The 27,960-nt window shown below is 40.4% G+C and overlaps 1 protein-coding gene across 1 annotated transcript in view; it reads left to right on the top strand.

Annotated features, from left to right (window-relative positions):
* The first annotated feature begins 2,681 nt into the window (after positions 1-2,681).
* loxl4 (lysyl oxidase-like 4) overlaps positions 2,682-27,960 on the top strand; it is a 56,172-nt gene continuing 30,893 nt past the window's right edge. The window contains exons 1-7 of the mRNA XM_034184775.1: positions 2,682-2,755; positions 4,740-5,057; positions 7,094-7,389; positions 7,481-7,695; positions 22,276-22,314; positions 23,206-23,419; positions 23,518-23,695. Of these exons, the coding sequence (XP_034040666.1) occupies positions 4,763-5,057; positions 7,094-7,389; positions 7,481-7,695; positions 22,276-22,314; positions 23,206-23,419; positions 23,518-23,695 (1,237 nt within the window). The 5' untranslated portion in view covers positions 2,682-2,755; positions 4,740-4,762. The remainder of the gene's footprint in view (positions 2,756-4,739; positions 5,058-7,093; positions 7,390-7,480; positions 7,696-22,275; positions 22,315-23,205; positions 23,420-23,517; positions 23,696-27,960) is intronic.

The following is a 27,960-nucleotide window of genomic DNA, read 5'->3' as shown; positions in this document are numbered from 1 at the left end:
TACTTATGTTCTGATGTCCAAAATGAGATAATTGTTCTTTCATATTTAATTAATGCATAGGAGCGCAACTCCTCTTAAACTATTTGGCTGATCTCAAACTTCACACAATGGTAGGACATCACATGAGAATGTGCATGAGGGAAAATAATTTTGGTGAGATGTTTTCAATGAGAGTTAGCTGGAATTTTAAGTTAACTCTACCTAAGCTGCTGTATGGATTTCAATGAAATGCCACACAATGGTAGCACACATGAAAGGAAATGCATAAAGGAAGATAATTCCAGTTCATCATCAAGTTGTTTGCAACATAGTTGTCAATTATTTGTACAGAGGTTGATCAATTTGTTCAGTCAGGTGTTTCACCACAAAACACTTACTACCACTGATCTATGATACATGTAAGCAAGCGAGTATGACAGATTGGGGGGTATCATTTTAGGAGTTTGCTGAACAGATCTGTAGTTTCGTCTCCCTCCTCTTGCCATGTAAGGTCCTCTAATATGGGGTCTGGTCTTCCTGTTTGGGTTTACCACTCAGGGAGGGGCCACCATCACGCTGCCTGGTCACACCATGACTGACACACAAACATCTCAATTACAGCTTCAAAGCGTGCACACAACACACATCTCCGTGTGACTTCGGTGGTTTTACGGTGGTGGTTGATGTTTCTGCTCTTGCTTCCCCTTTCAAAGTTGTAAATTTTCATGTCTATGAATACACCTTACTGCTTTTAAAAGGGAGCCCACTGAGTGGAAATAGAGTTTACCGACACAACACTCAGCAGCCTAATATTCCCATGTAGCTAATTTTGCACTAAATCCACCTTAAATAAACTCGAAAATAAACAAAACGGCTTAGAAACATGGAGAAAATCTAAATCTGACTAAAGCCTGAAAGTGACCTCTATGAAATCATGAAGACATTATATTTTCAGCTTTTTTTTTTTTCCCCCATGTGGACCTACACTGCTGGCTTACATGTTTGATTCGCTGATTGTAGGTTAGCCTATAGTACCACACTCCTAGGCGGGGGTGGTATGGTATATTCCCATCAGTCACGTTCACTATGGCCACCGTAAGGCCAAGCCTATTTTAAACGAAGTGGTTTGTGGCCATCTCAACAAGGAAATATCTACCCTGTGGTCCAGGAAGCTTCAATCAGATACTTGGAACTTGATATTTCATACTATTCTGGACCCGAGTCCTTCCTGTTGGTTACTTTTACAAATGTTTGCCCGTGCTGTTGTGTAATGCTCTGTGTATAAAACATCAGGACCCGAGAAGAGTAAAGCTCCGTGAGAAAAACAGTTTAATCATATAAACAGAGTTCATTAAGTTTGAATTTTGCGAGTGCCGTGGGGCTAAACGGCCCTAAAACTGATGAGGCTGGTGGTTTCTTTTGACTAATTTCACTCTGTTCTGACAGGAGATTACTGATTAGTTTATTTCCTGGGACTGACGGCCTCGTGTTTCATCCTACACGCTTTGCTCACTATGCTTGTACATATTCATCAGTGCTGGTAAAATGGCAATCTGACCGGAAGGAACAGACGGAATGCAATGCCGACGTTCAGGAATTACAGCAAACTGCTGTCTAAGAAATTAAATGCTACATTTACTTAGCCTAGTTATGTCAATCGGCCCCACATAACTTGGTTGTTTAAAATTGAAAGAAAATGTGCAATTAATTGTTGTACGTTGTTACACTGGGGCAGCTTGGTGACTAACTGGTTAGCACTGTTACTTTCCAGAGAGAAACTTCCAGGTTTGCTTCCGACCAGGGTTTTTCTGTGTGGGATTTCCATGTTCTCCCAATGTTTGCATGGGATCCCTTCAGGTATTCCAGTATTAACCGTGTGTTTATCTATATGTGCCAGCCCTGCGATAATCTGGCGGCCTGTCCAGGGTGTACTCCAGGGGCAGATCCAGGATTTTGTAAAGGGTGGGGGTATGAGTTTGTGAATGAGCCTGGTCGTGCTTCCCTTAGGAGGTCTGGGGGGCATGCAAGTTACAAATTTTTAGGTGCCATTTCCTACATTTTAGTGTATATTTCACCACAACATACAACCATAGAGGAAAAAATGCTTTATAACCTGTTTTTTATTCATTTGAACTTATGATGTACAGTCTCGAATGTGATGTCATGATGTTAGTAACAGAGTAACACGTAACAGAACATTTGAAACATCTATGGCAAAAAAAAGGGAACACCCTTGATAGACCTTGCTGAATCATGGTCTGGTACAAATGTATCTAGCTGAGTCACCTGTTGCTGAATAGAGGGTTCATTTGGATCATGAAAGGGGAGGGGAGGAGGCACAGGCCACTGTAACAAGTGGTTACAGTGTGAAACAGAATATACAGTGACTTGTATATTCTGTTAAACATTCTTACAATTAATGGTGCGTTCTGTGTCCCTGGGTAACAACTTGTTGCATTTAATCATATATGCTGCCTCCTATCGTAAGCAACTACGTTATGTGGGACCGGTTGATGGAACAAGATTATATAAATATAGCATTTAATTTCATAGAGTGAGTACGTGAGGGTATTTGAATAAAGTCATTAGCTGAATGAGGGAAAGAGGCAGAAGGAAGGAGGGAGGGAGGGAGGGAGGGAGGGATGGATGCAGGGAGGGATATAGGGAGAAGGAGGGAGGATAGACTAAAGAGAATACTTAGTAGTTACACTCCTTCACTCAGTCACTCTCCCCTACCTGGTGACGTCCACGACTGCAAACATCAGCTGCCTGTCAGGTGAGTCAACTTTCACCTCCCCAATTATACTTTTTCCTGGATATTTTTATAACTACTATTTAAAAAAACAAAACAAAAAAAAACAGCATTTTTAATTATTTATTAAAATTCATTTAGAAAAATTATATTTCTTTAATTTCCTGTGACCCGATCCTGGATAAGTGGTTGAAGATGTATGTACATATTTCTTTAATTTATTATTTTTATATTCTTATTAATACTTTGCACCTGATGTATTTAGTGCAACAGGTGCTTTTTGGAGTAATATCATTGCAGCCATCTCTGAAATCTGTATAAGTGAACTTGGCATGGCACTTCATTTTCTTATTACACCAAATTGCACAAGGCTTCAGTGTTGGGCTGATTTTTGTAGCCTCGAAGTATTTTATTGATAGTTTTTTTTTTTTTTGTCTTCTGTTCTGACGTTAATTCCTACGTGTGCTGTGGCCTGCAGTACTTTAGTGTTTCAGTGTCTCGTTCTTTGGCTGTGGCGCTTGTTAACCTCCAGTTATAACCTGCTTGTCTGTGTTGTTACCTTGAGGGATGTTTATTTGTGTGTGTGAACTGCAATCCTAAAGTATGCTTCTGTGTGACAAATTATATGTCTGTGTTTGACATGAGTGAAACCGCCTTAAAAAGAAGCTTAACTTCCAATCTTTTTGCACTAGTCAGATTAAAATATTGTTAGTAATCAAGTGTCTGAGTGCTCTACTCATCTTTAATTATTGCTTTATTTGCAAAAAGGGCTTTTTAAAAAATGATCTAAGAGAATGATTAAAAACTCTCTGTATACTTAAAATAGCAACAAAAAACCCCCCCCCCCCGAAACATAAAAACCCTACTTTTTAATTGCTGCCACATTAGTGAAACAAACTGTCTGATGAAATACAGTCAATACTGTCATTTTTCAAAGATACAATACAGTGGTTTATATCAACCCTACACCAATCTTAGAACATAGTTCCAGTGTTTACCACAAATATTGGTAAATAGTATCTAAGGAAATGTAATAAAATCACTAATATATGTTATAAACCATAAAATGCATGAACACAATAACGGCACTTTACAATTTTATGGTACAAAAAACAACAACAAAAAACCTGGTTTAGAGTTCATTGTGAGCTCTACTGCTCATGTTCTAATAATATCTCTTCAGCAGTGTAAAAAGCAAAACAAGCTTTGTCTCATATGATGCAATTTTTAAAGCTGAGTAGAACACACAGATGTTTGATTGCAACATTCAGGTTGTTTAAAATACGAATTTGTTCCAAATGGTAAATGTACTGCATTTACAAAGTGCTTTTGAATCAGAAGCTTACAGCGCTTTGCAATGATGCTTCACATTCACTTGTTCATACACGTTATTGGTCAAAATCCATAGGCTGTTTTTGGTGACACTGCACATGTGCAATAATCAATAGATTACCAAGAATAATGGATCAAAAGTTCTTCTTTTTTGGGATGCTCAGAAAACATACTTTATGAAAATGATCATTTTTCTTTCTGCTGATGAAAATTATCATTTTGTTGTTCATAATGAGTCGTAATTCAAATTTATTTATGTCGAAGGAAAGATACGACATTATCTTACATATTTATCAGAGGTAGGAGGTGGGGAAATTTTAAGGGGTGGAGTGAGTCCAGTTGGTGGTAAAATTAAGTTTGAAAGTTCTTTGCCAACATATATGGAAATTTATGTCAGCAAATGCATACCTGAAGCATTTTGAGAAGATGGTGTCATGATCGGCCCTTTTAAGAGTGAAGAGGTTGCTTTAATGCTGACTCGTTGCTTTTTTTATTGCTTAAAGAAATTATAGAGCATTTATGTGTGAACTTTTGTGTGTGAAATGAACGTTGTTTTATTACAGAGAATTGCTGTAACTTTTAATTGACTGCCTAATTGAGTTTAGTGGTCAATTAGGCACAAGTTCTTTAAATGTAGAGCAGAAATTGACTTGCACGGTTCATCCTTTACCTCCAGGACTCCTCCTCCACTGAGCCACAATGACCCACACCTTGTGCTCGAGCTGCCTCCTTTTCTTCCTGCTGTCCCTCTGCTGTCCCACATGTGCTCAACCTCAACGCAGGGCAGCGCGTGCCCCGGCTGCCAAGGTGCGTTTGGCGGGAAACTGGGCTCGAGAGGCACACGAAGGGCGTGTAGAGGTGCTGCACAACAACACATGGGGAACCGTGTGTGACGATGAGGTGGACATCAAGTTGGCCAATGTGGTGTGCAGGGAGCTGGGGTTCCAGGGTGGGATCACGTGGGCGCACAGTGCAAAGTATGGAGAAGGACAAGGTGAGAAAATTTAAATACAGAACTGTATGCAAAACAATTCCCCATTTTACTAGTTTTGAACACTTGCCAAAATTATTTTTCTGGGATGTTCAGTTTAATGTGAGACAACTGACAGCATGACTAAACACAATGCAGTTTTCAAATCAAGCTTTTATTTATGAAAGGAAAAAAATATACTCGTGAATGCGAGCTCGGCACAAAATATTAACGTCAAGTGATCACTGAAGATAGTTGAACTATGTAGACGCATATCATCTAACCATGTGTAGAGCAGACCTCCCAATCCCCGAAAACACAAACGTATGTTATTACAATTATATTATTAATATTATAATCTGCAGTAAAAGTATCGTAAAACATCGTGAGCAATCGGTAAACTTTTAAGCATGTTTAATAAAATTTATTATGTAGGAACATGTTGTGATCCACAAAATGTGAAATTTGGGCAGACGGGATAATATTTATGAAAGTCAGGCCATCTAAGTAAAGTGAATGCAGCGTGGAGTGAAGCGGGGATGATGGATTTTGGTCGAAACATGGGGCAGCATATTAGAAGAAACTCAAGCATCAAACCTGTAACACATGTTGCTCAACTTTGGTACACTGGAGCATGACTGGACCTGCTCATCATTTGTGCTTGAATATGGATTTGGCTGCTCAGTTATTTTTGATGCCAAATAAGCTGCAGTATAAGCGAAAATTGAATTTACAGTGCAGATTGTTTTCTGTTTTGGAGTGAGCAGTGAGTGATTTCTTTAGAGCAGGGTGAAAATTAACTGGAGCATAAATATATGATATCTACATGGTAAAAGTAGGTTATGGTGGATGTGTAGGTACAAAATACATACCATTCTCCGAACAGAAGCTTCCTTCTGATTCTGCTCAACATAAATCCTATCAAAAGCATGTTGCGCTTTTCAACAGAACACAGCTTTGAAATGTTAGCCACAGTCTAGCTTTATGAAAAAGTGTGGTAATGCACTGTACTGCACTGGTAATGTACTGCAGTACAGTATAGACTATCGAGTAGCGCTTGCGCATAAGGAATCATCATCAATCAAGGAATCATCATCAATTTAATAAATCAGGCCTGGTTTCCTCATTTGTGTAGTCAGGACAGAATTGGTGCCACAAATTTGCAATGGGAGCCCAAATTTAGGCCTCATTTACACCTGGAATTAAAATGTGTCTCATAACTAGATTTCCAGTCCAGGCCAATAACTACTACCCTACAGGCCCTTTTGTTCCAGAGATATGTTTTTAGCCTGAAGGAAAAGGAAATATAAGGCATGTTGTTGAGGTTTCTTCTCTACCACCTGGTTAGGTGATACAGTGTGTGCAGGCGCCCTCGTTACCTTCGGCAGTTAACCCACAGGAAATGAGGGAGGAGGCTAAAATGTTTCACAGCATTTAAGTAATCGCAAACAGGTGACGAAATGTGAAATTACACAGCTTCCTTGTTGACCAAACTGACTTTTAGTGAATGAGTGACATGTTAAACTGTAATTTGACCAGCATCATCTTATGGAAAGCAGCTTCCAAGCTCATCCAATAACACACTAAAAAGCATGCCTTCATGAAAAGACCACCAATTAAGACATCCAAAATAACCAACTATCATAAAGTGACAAAGATAACTTGTTGCGGGATTGGAGTCTACATCTCATTAAGGTCGCCTGGCAGACTGGCACGGCAAATATATAGGTCCAGTAAGGGCATTTGTTTTAGAATAATGACAGCATTCGTTTGCCAGAGTTGTGCAATACTTGCCATTGGTTTATGGATATTCTTTAGTGCTGCTTTTAAATCTAAATTAGAGAGAAGGTTGAGTGGATTGAAGGAGCAGGATCTCCTGCCTTGTAAAGCGTATCTCCTGGCTAAACATTCTGCTAGGTGCAACCCTAAATTAGTGTGCCAGTAAAAGTCAAGTGTTAGAAACTGATTTAGTTCCTTAAATAGATTATTTGCTTTTACTCTTGTTGATTGCAAAATTGGTCAGAATCATGCTGAGTGAGTCATGATGTTTCTTTGACAAGGCCCAATATGGATGGACAACGTTCGCTGTGATGGCTCTGAGAAGTCTTTGAAGGACTGCAAGCATAATGGTTGGGGTGTGAATGACTGTAAACACTCTGAAGACTTGGGGGTGGTGTGCAGCTCTGAACGGAGGGTGGATCCGAACCCCAGTAGAAGTGTGGTGACTTCAAGGCACAATGGCAGCCCTGCACATCAATGGCAGGGCATACTGGCCAGTCGCAGACATCCAGGTTATTACCACGGGAATGGACACCCGCAAGAGATCCCCAGGTTTTACAGACCCTACCACTATCAGGTACAGAGACATCCTGAAAAGACACCTCACAATATTTTGATCTGTGTACCACTCTTTCAAATATGCGTTAGTTACTTTCACTTCCCCTAAGGGTCGCAGTAAAGTGCAGATCGAAGAAGTTCGTCTACGCCCCATTCTGATGGCTACGAAGACGAAGAACCTGGTCACAGAGGGTGTTGTGGAAGTGAAGCATGCTGGGAGATGGAGGCAGGTCTGCGACATGGGTTGGAGCCTTAACAGCAGCAGAGTTGTGTGTGGGATGCTCGGTTTTCCAGATGCAGCCCAACACAATGTCAGAACATACAAGTAAGTTTGAACTTTGGCTTAAGTTCAATTGTAATAAGTGCGATTCAAACTGGGAGTTTTGATATTTGGCAGGAAAGAAAAGTAAAACAGTTTGGGCACTGGTGCACATCTGTCACTTATGACCAACGTAAAGAAGAGAATTATAGGAATTCTGTCAACTCAGTGTCCAAAATTCAACAGAAAACTGACAACATTGTTGCTTATATCAAAGATCAACTGACACAGATGATGGAGAAATATAGTATGAAAATCCCTGGATTCTTCTGGGTTTCTTTGATGCTGTGCTTTCTGGAAAGTAAAATCCCATTTTTAAGTAAAAATATCAAACAGAATAGTTTCCCTTACTATTACAGAGGCCTGGCAGGACTCTGGTGCAAAGCTGGGGGCCTGCTGGGACTGGCATGCTATTAGGTTACCCACCAATAGACTTCTAACCCTATGCAGTGGCATGACGTCCATTGTAGTCATTGTTGTTGTCAGTTTTTTGTGATATCTCAAAAACTATAATCTTTTTTCTAATTTGGCAAGGGTGTAATATGGGTCACTGACATCGTTCCCGTCTAAAAATCATATTCGTAGATTCATTTGTTTGGAAATGGCGGCCATTTTTAATGCCAAAACTAGCCGTTTTGAGCAATAACTTTTCTTCTAATTTGACAAGGGCATAATATGGGTCATTGATATATTTCTTGTCATAAAAAGTTATAGTCAGATTAATGCATTTGGAAATGGCAGCCATTTTTATGCCAAAAACAGCCCCTTTGGGTATTTGTACCCAATTTTCTCAAAAACTGTCCGTATCTTTTCTTTTAATTTACCAAGGGCACAATATTGGTCATTGAAATTGTTCCCATCCCCAAATTATTTGCGTAGATTCGTTCATTTGGAAATGGCAGCCATTTTTAAATGAACGAGTCTTGCCTTGGACTTTAATTGAACCGGGAACCCACAGGGCCCTTGACACTCTAGTGTTTTAAATATGTCACATAAGAGCTCCTGTGAACAGTTTGAATGGTCTCTATTGCTGCAGGTAGTAAAAGTAAATGTGTAAAGCTGTTGCAAAAACCTAAATTTTCTTAATAGAATCTGCAGCCACAGCATTGAGATGCACATACAGTATGTTTGCAAAATAACAGCGATTAGGTGATTAGCTGAAGATTACTGAAACAACACTTTTTGCTTGGAAGCTATTTGCAAATGTTCTGTATCTGAAATGGATTCTGTCACACACTTGACAGACTAATGAGGCCTGCCCATCAGTTAACCAGCAAGGCAGTTCTTGGGAAAAATACTGCTACCTCACTCTCAAGTTGCACATCATGTGAGAAAATTTTGCTTTTTTTTAAAAAAACTGGCCCTTTTCATTTGTGCAAAGGTGAAAATAAGCACATAGGATGTGCTTCATAATTCTACTTCAACAGAATTCAATCCTATTTTCTGCTGTCTTCAGGAGCATTAATGGATGATTAAAAATTAAATTATTTTTCCACAGTGGGTTTGATTCAAGGTGATATTCATGAACTGATATCAGACTGCAGAACGCTCCGATATTGGGACCAAAGGCGCGTCGAGCTGTATTATTGCTCTCTATGTAAAATGAATAAAAACATCTTCTAGAATAAAACTGCCTCCCATTTCAAGTGGTTTTTAGTCGAGGCATCTTGGCTTATTTTTCACCAGCAACCCTTTCTCCCCCGTGTCCCCCTTTCTCCCCCTCCGCTTGCAGCCTCAGGATGATAAAGGGATCTCTGTCCCCTCTCTACAGCCCTTAATTTACACTCGTCTCTAGGCAAGTCACCTCTGCTCACCCTATTGCCTCTTCGTCTCTCTCTGATGCTATCTTCAGCTTGCAGCTCTCAGACAAACAGTACCACTTTAACTTTTAGATTCTCATGCTGACATGTAACATCACTGCTGATTGTGCTTTTGCTGTCTCATCAATACAGCGGCACCAGACAGAGACACCTACAGGACAGTTTATTGAAGCAGCTTACTCTCTTATTGGCAGCCTGTGTGGGTGAAAGTCGGTGGCGTACCTGCTCGATTTTTCGTTACATTCCAAGAGCACGTGTGCCACGCTGCCACTGATCAACATGTTCAGTCGATCCTGCACAAAAATTCTCTTGTACACGGATGTTTGCTTTCCCCTTTTTTGACCCAGATCCGTTCCTTCTCGTCTCCATCAGAAAAATACTTTCAGTGGTTTTTGGGAAAGTTGTACTCTTTAACCGCAGGTCCTCGCTGGACGGGGACCCAGTTGGATCTGGTTGTCGGAGACTTTTCTGTGATTCACAGTTCAGCTACGTCTTTGCTCACTTGGCTAGAAATCGTCTGACTCAACTGGTGACTGACTGACCGCAACATCTGTTCTATAGTGTAGGTGCAAAAGCCTCTGGTTACTCAAAACCTCTTACCGAGGAGCTAAGTAGTTTGTTTTATAGACTCAGATTTTATGGTCTTTTCCCCCTAAATGTATCCTATTCAGCTTATCTCTTTGAGAGCAATCCTGCACTATCCATGAATGACATGCTCTCTGCAGAGCTGCTGCTGGGAACAGCGATGCTTTCACTGAATTCGACTGCAGGTGCAGGGTGAGCACTAGGTGTCATAGCTTCAGTGCAAAAGATGACCAGAATGAGTTGTCACTGACAGCCTTGCTCCACACTGCACCTGAACAGGATCATTTATGAGACCACAGCTTCCCCGCATTGCAGGTGCAAAGCTTTTCATGCTTCTCTATGATTTTTTTCCTTCGCATTAAACATTTGTCACTGAACGCAAGGGATTATAAGTACAAGAGTGTGAGGAGTTTGATGGTTAAGTGTAGCTTTTTGTGGTTGCAAAATATAAGATTTTACTGTAAGTGATATGACAGAGGAGGTCAGAGCTACTGTACCTTGAAGATTTTGGACTGAAGCCTGCAGGGAAGCTGCTCATTAGCTCCTCCAGTGAGCTGTTTTTAAATGTCTCTCTAGGTTTTAGGAAGAAATATTTAAATTATAGCACTTGACAAGTTATTGAAGTCTTTGACCTCGGCCACAACACTGTGGAAAGTATTGTTTATGTCACAAATGAGTTTTGAAATGTACTTTGAAAAGTTTTTTGGCAAACTTGTGCTGTATTATCGTTTCATTAAATTACAAATTTAAAGTAGCAGCAGCAGCCATACATCTCGGCCTTTGTTTGTGTTTACGCGATATACTTGGCGAAACCAGAATGATATGTTTCCAAATCTAGACCTGTTGTCCATCGTTCAATATGGAAATTTGTTTGTTTCTGCAATATCAGTTTATTAAATCTAAAAAATTATGATAAAACCAAATCTATGTATTTATATGCAGTTAACATTAACAACAACAAAACTACTTCTCATGGCACTGCAATACAAAAAACACAGGTCTTCCAGTTGGTTGTGGACATAGACCATATCTACACTGGACAAACCCTTTATGACATCACCCATAGGTTTTTTGAAGAGTGAGCTTGAAGCTCAAATGGGACGGACTCCAGATGTCAATGTGCCTCCACCAAAATTCCTGTCCAACATAAATGCTTGAAGTGGTGGAGAGTGAGCAACACCTGGGCAGGATGAATGAAGCCGGAATATGCCCTACTATTTCGAGGTTACCTCGCTAGCTAAGAGTAACAGGCTAATTCACCTGAATGCCAGTGACTGATTAACACATATCTTTGTGGACTGGGGGGTATTTCTTACAACGGTTGGTGTGAGTATTAAAATCTCTAACCAGCTATCACTGTATCAAAATCACCAAGATATCAATATCTGCTAACGAGCGCTAACATTGCTAACATACAAAATGCAACCCCAAATCAGAAAACGTTGGGGCGTATGGAAAATATAACAGTATAAACCTGAGATATTTCATGTTTTGAGTGGTCAACTTCATTTCTTTGTTAATATACATTCATTTTTTGCATTCAAGGCTGGCAACACATTCCAAAAGAAACATTTTGGATGCTAAAGCATTTACCACTTTGTAATGTTGCCATTCCTTCTCACAACACTTAACATATATTTTGGCATTGAGGATACCCAGTGATGAAACATTTCAGGTGTTATTTTGTCTCATTCTTCCTGAAAACATGTCTTATTTGCATTTGATATACATCCCAGTGTTTTCCTGCACTGACATTGGTACACTCACTGTCACTCGAAACAATCATTTCCCTAATTATTCATAACTTTATAGCTTAACATAATAGCTTAACCCCTTAACACCTGAATTTATATAGCTGTATATAAAAAAATGTTTTGTGTGTGTTTTTGCCTTTAAGTAGATGGTAAATAATGTTGAGATTATTAATTTCACTTTTGCACAAAAAATGGTATTTTGGTAATAATTTATGTTATAATGTTATAATAATAATACTGGTATGTTGCAAATATGCGACAACAGGTATACTGGTCAATTTGGTATGTTGTATATTTGAGTCAAATATTGTAGCATATATGCGACAATAGGGTTAAATAGACAAGGTATATATATATATATAAAAAAAAAAAAAATTCAACCCCGGTACACATGACGAACTAGGAAACTAGTTACAGAGATGAAAACCTTTTTGTACCAGGCTGTTTATTTTTGATGTATCATTGGATATTTTAACATGGACTTCTGTGGGGATTGACTCACTTTTGTAGCCAGCTTTAAGTGGCCATTCAACGAATTACAGGTGTTGGCACTTGTGTGTTTCCTTAATTTTTCACCTCCTTAGGTTGCTGCTTGGTTGTGAGCCAATGACATTCAGTTTGCATGTAATATTTCTCACTTTGATAGTAACCATAAAAGATTGTGATTGTATTGCATGGAGGGACCATATTTAGCCAGTGACACTCCTCCCCTGCTCTTCCACCTTGCTCCCAGTCTGTCGGTCCATTCTTAGAAATCCTGAACCCTGCCACATCTCTCAGCTCCCTGTGTCTTTTGGATGAGATTCTAAAGATGCTGTAATTACAGGTTGGTCAGGACTGAGGCTCTTCATGGCTTCTGCTGAGAGTGAAAAAAAAAAAAAAACACCCCCAATTATAGCTGAGTGCATGTGTGTGTGAGAGAGAGGGAGAAAGAGAATGATAGAATTGGAAGAGAGAGAAGGAGGAGAATGAGAGAAAGAACTAGAACGGCATACAGACAATCCAGAATTTCGCTGGCTTGTGTGAAATATATCCAATTACGGCTGCAGCTCGCAGCGGGCTGCTGTGTCAGCAGCTGTCTGTCTTCTTCTGTCACTGTAGTGATTTAGGGACTTAACTATCATTTTATGTTTAATTACATTTTAGCTGATAGTGGGAGTATCGTCTTCCGTTCTTTGGGTGACCAAGGGTGGTTTTGCCATCTCCTGTCTGTATGATCTTCCTCAGTAACCTTCTCTCTAATTTATTTCCATATTGTTTAACTTCTCGATGCATGCTGGCAGTTATTTTTGTGGCTCGGAACAAAGGCGACCTAGCTTGAAATGTGATGCATTTTTTTTTTTTTTTTTTTTTGTAAATTCTTTGACATCTGTGTTCAGCCACAAAGCAGATATGTGGCATGCATGTAAATCAAATCAATGAATAAATAAGCTAGAAATACTTGTGCAATGGCCTCAAAATGCCATTTAACACCTGTTATTCAAGTATTTTGATGAAAAGTGAGTGGCTAAATCACACACACAGCTTGAGATAAATAGGCAATGAATTCAATTTGATTCACTTCAATGAAATTCATTAATACAGTGCCAAATCACAACATAGGTTACCCTCAGGCGCTTCACAAGTGTAAGGTCTAACCTTACCCCACCCCTGGGCAAGCACATTGGCAACAGTGGTAAGAAAACAGTCCCTCCAGCAATTTTTGGTAACAAGAAGAAACCTCAAGCAGACCAGGCTCTGAGGGGTGACCATCTGCTTTGGCCATACTACCAATAACAAATAAAACAAAGCACAACAAAGAATGGTCAAACTTCCAAAGACAGAGATGACGCAACTAAGCAACCAAATATTTGTTGAGGTCAGTGGTTGCATTAACCCACTGTCCAAACAAACGTGTGGTCAAGATCAAGGACCTGTGAAGTGGAACACAATTCATCATAATTGACAGCTCTGTTCCTCAGAAACACCAAGACACCAACAAGTCAGAAAAAAATTGTCACATATACTGTTCTTGATAGGATTTCCCTATAAGTACTTGTCATGTGTCTTGTGTGCATTTTGGCATCGGAAAACACGCAAAAAAATTCCATCTGCTTTTGTGCTATTTTGTGTCAAAAATTCAGGAAATGCTGCATGTTAAGGAAAAGATGTACAGCTCAAGATATATAAACCACTAGCGTGTGTCATTCTGGCTAGAGCAACTTTTTGATGTTCATAAATACTGAAATACGTATTTATTAAACTAGGCAGTGAATGATTTATTTTATATGTTTATTGGATGGTAAGCTAAAAACAGGAGATGATGTTAATGTGCATCCTTTGTTGCAATATTTTGCCGTGGCAGTAGTCATCTTTCATACCCAGTTATTGAGCAAATCCTCAGCGCAGTCTCAGTGTTTTTTCTTTTCATGATACGTCACGAAAAGTGTATGTTTTCATGACACGGTAACACTTTGCTCACTAATTTTAACCCTAACCAGAACCCCAAAGGACCCCCTGTGCTGCCCCACAAGACTCTGTGACAAACTGTTGGAAAGTCTTGCTTTGTTGCGTATTTAAGGGTATACTGATTAGTTGAGTTTTGTGTTTTGTGAGCTGAGGATTTTAATTATCTTTCAGATTTAGTATCCCATATATACTCAACAAAAATATAAACGCAACACTTTTGGTTTTGCTCCCATTTTGTATGAGATGAACTCAAAGATCTAAAACTTTTTCCACATACACAATATCACCATTTCCCTCAAATATTGTTCACAAACCAGTTTAAATCTGTGATAGTGAGCACTTCTCCTTTGCTGAGATAATCCATCCCACCTCGCAGGTGTGCCATACCAAGATGCTGATTAGACACCATGATTAGTGCACAGGTGTGCCTTAGACTGCCCACAATAAAAGGCCACTCTGAAAGGTGCAGTTTTGTTTTATTGGGGGGGGGATACCAGTCAGTATCTGGTGTGACCACCATTTGCCTCATGCAGTGCAACACATCTCCTTCGCATCATCCATGAAGAGAACACCTCTCCAACGTGCCAAACACCAGTGAATGTGAGCATTTGCCCACTCAAGTCGGTTACGACGACGAACTGGAGTCAGGTCGAGACCCCGATGAGGACGACGAGCATGCAGATGAGCTTCCCTGAGACGGTTTCTGACAGTTTGTGCAGAAATTCTTTGGTTATGCAAACCGATTGTTTCAGCAGCTGTCCGAGTGGCTGGTCTCAGACGATCATGGAGGTGAACATGCTGGATGTGGAGGTCCTGGGCTGGTGTGGTTACACGTGGTCTGCGGTTGTGAGGCTGGTTGGATGTACTGCCAAATTCTCTGAAACGCCTTTGGAGACGGCTTATGGTAGAGAAATGAACATTCAATACACGAGCAACAGCTCTGGTTGACATTCCTGCTGTCAGCATGCCAATTGCACGCTCCCTCAAATCTTGCGACATCTGTGGCATTGTGCTGTGTGATAAAACTGCACCTTTCAGAGTGGCCTTTTATTGTGGGCAGTCTAAGGCACACCTGTGCACTAATCATGGTGTCTAATCAGCATCTTGATATGGCACAGCTGTGAGGTGGGATGGATTATCTCAGCAAAGGAGAAGTGCTCACTATCACAGATTTACACTGGTTTGTGAACAATATTTGAGGGAAATGGTGATATTGTGTATGTGGAAAAAGTTTTAGATCTTTGAGTTCATCTCATACAAAATGGGAGCAAAACCAAAAGTGTTGCGTTTATATTTTTGTTGAGTGTATGAAATATAGCATGCTGATTGCGGTAAGTAAAAAAACAGAAAAATATATAGAGATATAGATATACTCACTCACTCACTCACTCACCTTCAACCGCTTTTCCGGGTTCAAGTCACAGGGGCAACAGCTCCAGCAGGGGACCTCAGACTTCCCTTTCCCGTGCCACATTGACCACCTCTGACTGGGGGATCCCGAGGCATTCCCAGGCCAGTATGGAGATATAATCTCTCCACCTAGTCCTGGGTCTTCCCCGGGGTCTCCTCCCAGATGGACATGCCTGGAACACCTCCCTAGGGAGGTACCCAGGAGGCATCCTTACCAGATGCCCGAACGACCTCAGCTGGCTCCTTTCAACCCCACGAATGACCGAACGTCTCACCTTCTCTGTAAGGGAGACACCAGCCACCCTCCTGAGGAAGCCCATTTCGGCCAGTTGTACCCGTGATCTAGTTCTTTCCGTCATGACCCAACCCTCATGACCATAGGTGAGAGTAGGAACGAAGATTGACCAGTAGATCGAGAGCTTCGCCTTTTGGGTCAGCTCCCTTTTCGTCACAACAGTACGGTAGAGTGAATGCAATACCGCCACTGCCGCGCCGATTCTCCGTCCAATCTCACGCTCCATCGTCCCCTCACTCATGAACAAGACCCTAAGGTACTTGAACTCCTTCACTTGGGGCAATATAAAAATACAAATTATATATTAAAAATTATTTTTAATGATTAGATACAAAATATTTCCATTAATTTTAAAACATAAATGTTTTGATACATTGCAATCCAACCTCAATCTGACTTTCTGGATTTCTTATTTTCTATATTGGTAATTTGCTGCTTTTTAAAATTTAAAATGAATTCTTACACAGTATTTAAGTTAAAAATGACAGAAAATCATAAGCAGTGGATGTTACAAGTAGCAGTGTGAAGGTGATGAAACCCAAACATTGCTGTAATGCTTGTCGTCTAACAGACGGGTGGGACTCCCTATCATTACTCCCACTTCTCTTGGCTCCTCAGCAAGGGCTGGAAAACATTCACTGGTTAAGCAGACTGATGAATGCTGGTGAGGCAGGAAAATCTAACTGAAGGTATCAGTTCACTGCACGAACGCTGACTAATGCATTCATATAACTCATGCTATTACAGCTCAGTGCATTCACACAGAATGGATTTTCCTCATCATAAGAAAATAAAAGCTGAGATGATAATTATTTCATTTTATATGTGAAAAATTTGGCATATTTATGCTTTAACTTTTGGGTGTAAAACTGAATCTTAAACACTGCTGTAATTTAGTCAAATGAAAGAGCCAATGGCCTCATTTATAGGATGTCTACTAGTCTTGTTGGCTTCTGAAAGGGGAGAATCGGTCGCCGATTAGTCTGTGGTGAGGTCACAAGAAAGTCAGACATCTTTTCCTCATGAGAAAGTGGGCGCACGTTCTCATCCATGTCTATTTCTTGAGGAGACAATACTACAGAGCCACATGGCAGACACATTTAACATATTTTACAAGTGTATTTCAAGACTCTAAAGAATGTGTTAATTTCTATACAGTGTGTCGGGGTAAATTACAACAGCTCTCATGACATCACATATAACTTTATTTGGAGCCATGCATGTGAGTTTAAATGTGCTTTTATTAAGATTTTTTATGCATCAATAGATCAAATGTTTAACATGGTTTTGAAGCAACAAATCTGCACAATGAACCATCATCAAATGGACCCGAAGAACCAGCACAGGTCGTTTAAATTAAAAATTGGTATCTGACAACAGGAAAGAAAGATTGCGTGTTTCTAAAGAATTGATTTTTATTTGGCTCCAACTTCCTTAAGAAATATGGATATTTTGGAGGAGGGGTTGTTGATATTCTTTAGCTGTCACAGACTGAAATGGCTCACAGCGTCAGGAAATAGGTTATTTTGTGATTTTTGGAAAGTGTGCGCTCAGCAGCCCATGACTTCACCCACAACATCAACAACGTGTCTCTTGACTCCAACATTCTTGGTTTATTTTTATTGCTGTAATTTAGCCGAGTGTCTGTAGTTTCATATCAGAAGCAATATTTAACCTGCCCATGCTTTCATGTGAATATCACAATATTTGCTTCTTTAAAAGTGTAATACCGCTGAAATTCATTATCACAGCATGTTTCACTGAGCTGTGTAGCCAGTGAAAATAAAAAAAGAAAAAAAGGGGCTTCCCAAACTTTGTCGTGTCATTATGTAGCTCGAGGCACGTGTTCTTACAAGATCAGCTTCAATCTGGGCCTTAATATGAAGCTTAAACATGTTCTATCCTCTGATGTGTTAAAGACACATATGGAGAATATTAGAACTGCTGCTGTGCTCCTGACTGACTCTCCGTTTGTTCAGAGCTAGATCTCAGTGACTGCCCAGTAGACTTCCTTCATTTCTGTTTTGTTGTGCATACAAAACCCTTGCAAAAGTCCTGTCATATCAAATTTTAATTGAGTGCAATCTGCCAGTGCTGTGAACATTGGCAACTCTGAGTAAAATCTCAAACGAATTCTCAGGTTCCCTTCATGGTCGATGACTCTGGTATACTGTCCTACTGGGCCAACTACTTTGAGCAGTTGTATAAGGTTGATCCTCCTGTCAGGCTGTTCAACATAGTTCACTGTGAGCCCCCAAATATGAGTGATTTCACAATTCAATTCAATTTTATTTCAATTTATTTCATTTATATAGCACCAAATCACAACAAAGCTGCCTCAAGGCACTTCACACAAGTACTGTCTAACCTTACCAACCCCTAGAGCAAGCACATACTCGTACACAACAGTGGTAAGGAAAAACTCCATCTGATTTGAGGAAGAAACCTCAAGCAGACCAGACTCAAAGGGGTGACCCTCTGCTTGGGCCATGCTACCAACAAACTTGACAATACAAACGTAGAGGAAATTTTGGGAGTCTATGCTGGTGCCACGACGGGAGGCTTGCAGAAGAAGGCACCCACTCCCACTTCTGGATAGAGCTGCACCTCAAACAGAGAGAGAGAAAAACAAAACAGAATCAGGCAGCAGAAAGACAACAGATACGGTACAATTTCTCAGCATTAAGCAACAAGAAAAACATAAGAAATACTTTAGTAATTGCTGGCGACTAGCCCTAAGTTTCACTAAAAAACCCAAACTTTAGATAAAGTTGAGGCCACAACCCATTCTGTTTACTAATTAAATGAATGAATGAACAAAGGCAATGACACAACTGAGGGCAGGGAAAGATCTAGCAATATGTGGTTTTGGAGTTGAACTTTAAGTGGGGTGGAATCTTTGCTACAATCTGGGAGGTGGGTATCATCCCTACTAACTAGAAGAAAAGACTTGTTATCCCTCTGGAAAGGATAGAGGGATCACATAGATTATATTACCTACCAGGTTATTACCCTGCTCTCTGTGCCAGGAAAGGTACTTGCAAGGATTTTTCTTAACAGGATTCATTCTCAATTGTATTAAACTTAGTGACCACAGAAGTCTTACTTCACAAACAATACGTCAATCAACCACCGCATCCAAGCTGTGAAAATACTCATTGAATGCAAGCGTGAATATTTGCAATGATTCTTAGGCTAGATTGATTTTTGTGAAGTGTGTGATTTGGTTGTTCTGTGGGATATCGTTATAATTTGTGGTATTTTTAGTAACCTGCTGACATTATAGACAGCCTGTACACAAGGTACTGTGAACACTGTGCATAGTAGAGACAATCTGACTTTTTCTCATTAACTTCTGGTGTGTATCAGGTTGTCCTGTGCTGTTCAAATCATAGACAGACTGGGTTTTGAGTAGGGTTTTGGAGTCCTACAGCTTAGGTGCCTTTGTGAGTAAATGATTACTGTCTTTCACTTTGTGGATGGTGCTGTAATCTTTGTGGAATTAATGGATGCCCTAATTGCACCAATTGAGAGGAGTGTTTGGTTTTGTGATTCTCCTGGATCAAGACTATGATCCAAGCTTTCAATGACTTTGTCATCTCAACCATCTGGCATGGTTTGAAAGAGTCAAACTTGTAGAGAGGTTCACTTGTTCATGTTTCTGGATCCTCGGCATTTGAGTTCAAGAGGACCCAGAGTCAGAGGCCATAGGTTCAGTGCACAACGGTGTTTCAGTGATACAGACACTTTTATAGTGGAAAGACGACTCAGGTTTTTAGGTTCTTGGTATTCCTTTTTCGCATGTTACCAGTTACCTAAGGTGACAACTGGATGTCTGTGGGGCGAGGACTCTATGGAGGATCCTTGACACCACTGGAATGATTTTGTGCCAAATGAATGGGTTGAGTGACTCAGATGAGGCATACCACAAGCACTTCTCTGGTCATAATTCTTGTGGCTACTCCCATTTGCTTGGGGTCACCACAGCAGATCCAGCATGAATCCACATCTTGATTTGGCACAAGTTTAAGAGACGATAAAGGTGATGGAGCATGAGTGGGCTTTGAACCCCAGCCCTTGCTGTGAGGCAAGAGTTTAATTAAGTCCTTCATAGACCATCAGGCCTTTTGATGTCAGTGTTTATCTCCATAATAATGAGTAGTAGCCCATTAGTAAGTAAATTGAAGACCCAATAATAACCATTAATAATGTGTGAAAATGTGAGTCGTGTACTTCATTGGTCAGGTTGTACATGCATGTGCTTCAGAGTATTTTGCAGTCATTGATTTGAATGTCTGTGATAGTTTGGGCTCTGTGCACTGGTTTGAGGACACCCTGGCCATGTGCAGTGTGGCATGTTGGTTTGGTGTACTTGCCAAGAGAACAGAATGCTTTCCTCTCCACCTCTCTCCAAAGTGAGCCAGCTTACTTTGAGTGCAAATTTGTGTTTGGTTCAGGCATTTCCGAGACATACACGACAGCATTGTGCCAGACTTTTTGTATATTTTCTTTGGTCAAACTCCGTTTTCCCCAGAAATGTTATACATGGCTGTTGTTGAATGTCTTTGTGGCACACTTCAAACTGTCTTTGACACACGTTTTATTTAAGACTTTTTTTTTAGTTGTTACATCCTGTACAAGTCTGCTGTGTCGTGACAAGCAGCATTAAAGAAGGAATTGCTTGTACTCAACAGGCATGTTAGTTTCAAAGAAAGCAAACAAATGTTTAATAAAGTTAAATGTAGCTAATTTGGATAAAATTACCCAGAACCACTTTCATGTTGAACGCTCATGTTGGTGACTGTTCTTTATAGTCGAGGAACATATGATAGCCTGTTACACTAAACATAAACACAAAAAACACAGTCATCAAGGAGCCACACATTCCAGATGGGAATATAGGCTACTGAACCTACAAATCAGGAGATGGAAAGTGAACATGGTGAACTAAGAAGCATTACATTTTTTCTTCAACGATACCAGTCATCACCATCTTTATAACGGGTTTTATACTTACCACAAAGCCACACACAGCTCATTCTGATGTCGGATCCAGACGTTATATTTGGCCGCTTAAAAGCTGTGCATAAAGCTGTGACCAGCAATTAATTTAAGTAAAACTACCTTTCTGTGTGATTGATGTTGCAGAAATCCCTCTTGTGTGGCCTATCTACCTATAAAACTAACAGCAGACATTACAGAAGATCATAAATTAATCACAATGTCTCATGATAAATTAGTCACCTATATGTACCTCATATGGTGATCTGTGTGTGCCAGTAAGCACATAATACAAAATACACCGGAAGAAAATTCACGAACCAAACATGAAATGGGGAACCACGAAACATTACACCTGCTGTCATGAGGGACACATGGTCACACAGGCATGCACGACACACCGGCAATGGATTCATGCACACTCGTGTGCGTGCACGAACACAGTGTGAGCAGCTGGAATGTGTTGCACCACATCGCGTGCTGCTGTGGAGAAACAGAAAATAATGGATTTGAACCTGCAATTTACAAAAGCTCTGATTAACAGACAGCAACTTTACCACTGCACTACCATCACTGTCCTGTAACAGGAGTGTAAAATGCCTAACATCAACAAGGAGATAAATGTATTATTTAAAAAAAAAAAGAGAAATTAGACGAAAAGTGACTGAAAGTGACGTATCTGCAGCTGTCAGTGAGTCTCTGGCTCAGCTGATCAGCTGAAAGGCGACTCGCTGTGCTGTGTGCGCTCGTGCTCTGGCTGCCTGCTCCCCAACTGTACATACTTCAGCATGTCATGCAAGTGTGAACACACGTGTGATACACACACACGGCACGTGCTGAGGGGGGAGCCGACAACATGTTTTGCTTGGCAACTCCACAGTTGTGGTAGCACTTAGACAAATTCCACAGCCAGCTCAAAGGTGGTTGCGTGCTCACTATTTTCATGCTAACAGCACAAATGGCCACACATTTTCTAAGTGTCCAGTGAGTGGTGTTGGATGTTCATGTATCTCACTTGGAATTTGGCCGACACCTGCCGAGAGAGGGATTAAATGGGCTCTCACAGGGCACACTCTGTCTTTCAGCCACTGGTTGTGCATGAATAGTTGTTGCGACAGGTGTACGAGGCGTTAGAGACAGCTCCGATTTTTCACGACTGGCATGCAGTTCCTCCTTCGTGCACTAGTCGATGTCAATTGTGTTATGTGTGAAGGGGCCCTAACCTCAGTAAATATACAGGCCTGACATAACATCCATCTTTGTTCTTTTGCAGGAAAATATGGGACAGCAAGGTTGCAGATCCTTCAACAAGGTAAAACTATATTTGTAATCTTTCATAAACAGCCGTTACATTTAATTTGCTCAGGTCTTACGACACACAATTCTTGAGGTCGGTGCCACGTCACTTCAGCGAAGTGACCATTCTGAAGGTGAGAATTCATGCTTCCGTGACTGTCCACTCGGTGAAAACACGCTCGGGCTGTATGCTGTTCTATTGAAATCAGCCGGTTTGCTTTTGTCTCCAACTTGTGTCTATCAGACAGCTGGCAGCTCTCGCTGCCTGGAACGGTGAGATTTGTACACCAAGCTGACCTGGAATGAAACATTCATTGTACATTAAATTGACTTTATTGACGACTTTGAAAAGTTATGTATTTGTATTGAGTTCGCTGATGTGTTCACCTACAAAATCACCCCTAGAGGTTAAACGGCTGGATGACCGACCTCGAGAAAGGCAGGGGCAGGCACAGCTCAGATAATCAGCTAACAGTTAATTAGCAAAGCTAACTTTTTTCTTGGCAGATTTGCTTTTCAGATGACTTTGAAAACCATTAGCTGACCAATAAGCTTCCACTACATTTACTTCAGATAACTTTAAGCAACCCAGTATTTTTTGAATTAAGTGCAGCGGTCAAAAACATTAAAATATGAGACTTATAACATGGGCTACTTGGGGGTTCTGCATTGTCTCCATGTTTGTGTCGGTGCAAACGTTCACCGTTTCCATCATCTGCTATTGTTAATCTGCAAGATGTACATTCAAGAAACAGACTGTTGATATGAAACAGTTTTGCAGATTCACAGTTAACTTTTCAGTTAGCAGATTAGCGAAGCTAGCTTTCAGGTTAGTTGTGCCCACTCTGCATCATGGTTTGAATTTTGTAGTATTATCAAACTACAACTTCCACTTTTTTTTTCCCAGACTGAGCATCATGGCAAAGAAGAAAGGATTCTGGGTAGAAAAAGTGCACTGTTTGGGAATCGAGAACACGCTGTCAGAGTGCCACGCTCAGCTGTCAATCCCCCGTAGCCCCTCACCTTGTAAGAACGGCAGACATGCAGTTGTTAAATGTGTACCAGGGCCTCAATTTGCTCGAATGTCCTCAGGAAGACCCCAGGCACCTCATCCAGTGGTGGTAAGATGGGCACACTTAGTCGCACACCTGCACAACCGCTCACTGTAAACTCTGTGCACATGCCTGAGGTAAACTATGCTTTATGACTTCCTGTGCAGCCTGTGCGTCTGAAGGCAGGTCCCAGGCTGGGTGAAGGCCGCGTGGAAGTGCTCCGAGATGGAAAATGGGGGACAATCGTGGACCACTTGTGGGATAGAACTGCTGCCAGTGTTGTGTGCAGGGAACTGGGCTTTGGTACTGCCAAGGATGCCCTAATGGGAGCATTTATGGGACAAGGTGAGAAAGGATGCTATCAAACCACTGAACCTTTTATGAATTCAGCCTTGTTTTTCTGAATCTTCAGAAAGTGTTTGTATTTTTTGTGTTCCTTTTAAGCTAGGTGAAACTTTTCCAGTCTTAGAATGTTTTTATATTTGCCATGTTTTGTTCAGACTTTGAAACTTTTCACTTTGGTGAAAGCTTCCCCGAGCTATGGCAAAGAGCCAATTTTGGTAAAAGCAAAAGAAGTTGTTGCTCAGGTTCTTTTGAAATACAAATCTCTGTTTTTTTGTTTGGACTTTAAGACCAATTACAGGAAGCTTCAGTGGTCATCATTCATCTTCTTGACCCCTCCCAAAATGGAATTCGCATAGCTCATTGGATTTGTTGCACTTTTCTCCTGCTTTCCTGCCAATGATGAGACAGTTTTTTTTATCATCAGTGAAGTCGTGACGATAGCAGGGTATTGTTTGTACTGATGTGTGTGTCTGTGACTGTCGATAAGATAACTCAAAAACAGCTGGATGGATTTCCTTCAGATATGGTGGGAGTATTACTTGGATCCAAAATTTAATCACCTCTAGATATCTAGAGGTGATTAAATTTTGGAGTAGTTTGGTCAAAAGGTCAACCTAAACATGGTACAAAAATAAATAAATAAATAAATAAAATCCAATCCTTTTTGTATATCTCAACCACTCAACAAGACTCCTATGAGTGATCTAAATCATATACTGATCCACAAAATATGTGATTGATTGTTATGAATGACTTCACACACAAGTCATGATAAAGTCATACATAGTCAAAAACACCATGACAGACATATGTATATCTAATACTGTACATTTCTGTCATGGTGTGTGGAGACAACAGGGTACGTGCATCAGCTCTCTGATGCCTTTCATTTGGTAAATTAGAATTAATCTCCAGTGTTGCATATCAAATTTTTGCTGCTTTGAATACCATATTAATACTTTGCAATGAAATTAAATGGCATTAGCCTGCAAATATATCTAATACTCTTGATAAAGACAAGGCACTGAATAAACCAATTAAAAACAAAAACTGCCATCAAACCTTAGTGCAGACCATTGGTCAAAACTTTCAAATGTGAAAACCTGCTTAGAGTCTGCATCCAGCTCGTCCATCCTGATGATCTGTTACTGTATCTATGTCTTTGTAACATATACATTATCTTTGTATCTGCAAATATGTTGATTGTAGTATTATTACCTCCGCCAAGGAGGTTATGTTTTCGGTCGCGTTTGTTTGTCTGTCTGTCTGTCAGCAGGATAACTCAAAAGGTTTTGAACAGATTTTGATGAAATTTTGTGGAGTGGTTGGAAATGACAAGAGGAACAAGTGATTAAATTTTAGTGGTGATCCGGATCACGATCCGAATCCCGATGCTAACGCGTTAGCATGTCTATGGCATTTTCAATATTAAAAGTTAGCATTAAGCAGTTGCAGCTGTCATCACGTTTGGGTGCATTTGTTTTCAAATTGTAATATTTCTTAAATTTATTTTTGTTTATATATGAATAATCTAATGATTATTATATACAATTTTAGAGAAAGAGACAAAAAGAAATAGATCACTGTGCCAAGGAGGGAATCTCTTTAGGGTCAGAAGTGTTTCATAAATGTTAAAAAATTCATAAATTTGCAGTTTAGTTGAATAATAAATTGAATTTTGTCTCTTATTTGTTTTTGTCTATAAGCACATGCAATATCAATATCAGTGCTCAGATGACAGTAGCTTCTGGGAAAGGTGCAAGTTGCAATAAACTGTGATGCCAAGCGCTAAGGATACATGCTATCCAGTCACAGCAGATGAAACTTTTTTTTACTACTGCGCAAACATCATTGTTAGACTTTTTTAGGTTCAATGATTCCACGGCGTGTAGATGTTATGGCGTCAGTGACGCCATGACCTTGGCGGAGGTTTGCACTCTGAGTTCTTCTAGTGTAACAATGAGTCTTGTGTTAATCAGCTGCCCAAAATCATGCACAGCTATACACAGAGCAGGGTGTTATTGTTAATTTCCATCCAATACCATTGGTCTGCGTTTTTTAAATCACAAATGCACTTGTGCACAATTAAATAAAAGTAAGCATGAATGGAAACATACAAAGTTTCACATTACTGCTTAATGCTTCACCTCAGGGTGCCTGGGTGGCTGCTCTCCACTTACACCGTGAAACACTGCATGCACATCTTGCCAGAAAACCTCTTACCTCAGTCCTTCATCTAAGCAGCAAAGTGTCAGGGTCCAGTACACTATAGCTTTTAAAAAGGGGATGACAGATGACAATCTGATTAGCATAATTCACGTTTCACCAAAATCACACCCCACACAAATCCCTACATACAACACCTTTGTGATGTGCACCTGAATTTGTTACATGCCCTGCAAATAGCCAAGTGGTATGGAATTGACCAAAATTCTCTTACACGATGCAGTTTAGACTGTGTGCCATAGACTGGCAAGATAGGACCCACAGAAACCAAACTTGAAACCAGTCAGTTTATGCCAACATTTAAGATTAAGATCACATACATCATCTTGCTGGTTTCAAATAAAACCTTCATTCATTCTGCTGTGGTCTTTTCTACTTACTTTTCACATTTCCAGCTCTTGTGATGCACAGTGAGTATCCAGCTGCACCCAAGGTGTCCCCACCCTTAGGAGATGTGAGAATGGCTTTCTCACTCCTTTCAGACCAGGGTGTAGTCTCTAATCATGCTGAAAGAGATGAAATGTTGGATAACATTCTGCTGGTTTAGCTGTTCAGTTGATCACACAGAGTGTATTTTTGTAAGTGTCAGCTTAATCCCTTTTACCTTTTAACCCCTTTAATGGGGTGTTCTGTGGGTGATCTCGTTCACGGTGCCATCATTTCTGAGCCTCAGAGTAATAAAGTGTGTGCTAGTTGGCTCTCATAAGAAGCAGCATGTTTTATATCCCATGTCATTCATCCACTGGTTCCAGTGATACACTGTAAAGAAAGAAAAAATAAATATCTATTGCTGTGATTCAGCAAGAAATACAATAAACTAGAAGCACTCAGAGAGTGCAAACCTCCACCAAGGCCATGGGGTCACTGATGCCATAACGTCTACACGCCGTGGAATCATTGAACCTAAAAAAGTCTAACAATGATGTTTGCTCAGTAGTAAAAAAAAGTTTCATCTGCTGTGACTGGATAGCATGTATCCTTAGCGCTTGGCATCACAGTTTATTGCAACTTGCACCTTTCCCAGAAGCTACTGTCATCTGAGCACTGATATTGATATTGCATGTGCTTATAGACAAAAACAAATAAGAGACAAAATTCAATTTATTATTTAACTAAACTGCAAATATATGAATTTTTTTAACATTTATGAAACACTTCTCTAAACAAGGCCATAGGGTCACTGACCCTAAAGAGATTCCCTCTTTGGCACAGTGATCTATTTCTTTTTGTCTCTTTCTCTAAAACTGTATATAATAATCATTAGATTATTAATATATAAACAAAAATAAATTTAAGAAATATTACAATTTGAAAACAAATGCACCCGAACGTGATGACAGCTGCAACTGCTTAATGCTAGCTTTTAACACTGAAAATGCCATAGACATGCTAACGCGTTAGCATCGGGATCCGGATCACCACTAAAATTTAATCACTTGTTCCTCTTGTCATTTCCAACCACTCCACAAACTTTCATCAAAATCCGTTCAAAACCTTTTGAGTTATCCTGCTGACAGACAGACAAACAAACAAACGCGACCGAAAACATAACCTCCTTGGCAGAGGTAAAAATGTAAATACCTTTACAGAAAACCATGTAAATTTTATGGTATAAACTTGTAATTTCCAAAAAAATAAAATACATTTTAAACCAATCAATCAAACCACATCCATCCATTTTCTTCCACTTTATCCAGAGTCCGGTCACGGGGGCAGCAGCTCAAGCAAAGCCGCCCAGACCTGCCGATCCACACACACCTCCCCCAGCTCCTCCAGGGGAACCCCAAGGCGTTCCCAAGCCAGCCGAGAGATGTAGTCCCTCCAGCGTGTCCTGGGTCTTCCCCAGTGCCTCCTCCCAATGGGACGTGCCCGGAACACCTCTCCAGTGAGGTGTCCAGGGGGCATCCGGAAAAGATGCCCGAGCCACCTCAACTGACTCCTTTCGACATGGAGGAGCAGTGGCTCGACTCCGAGCTCCTCCTGAATGACCGAGCTCCTCACCCTATCTCTAAGGGAGCGCACAGCCACCCTGCAGAGGA

This window comes from Thalassophryne amazonica, chromosome 13, assembly GCF_902500255.1.
Source record: "Thalassophryne amazonica chromosome 13, fThaAma1.1, whole genome shotgun sequence".
In the NCBI taxonomy this organism is placed as follows: Eukaryota; Metazoa; Chordata; class Actinopteri; order Batrachoidiformes; family Batrachoididae; genus Thalassophryne; species Thalassophryne amazonica.
This window is presented reverse-complemented; position numbering and strand designations above follow the sequence as displayed.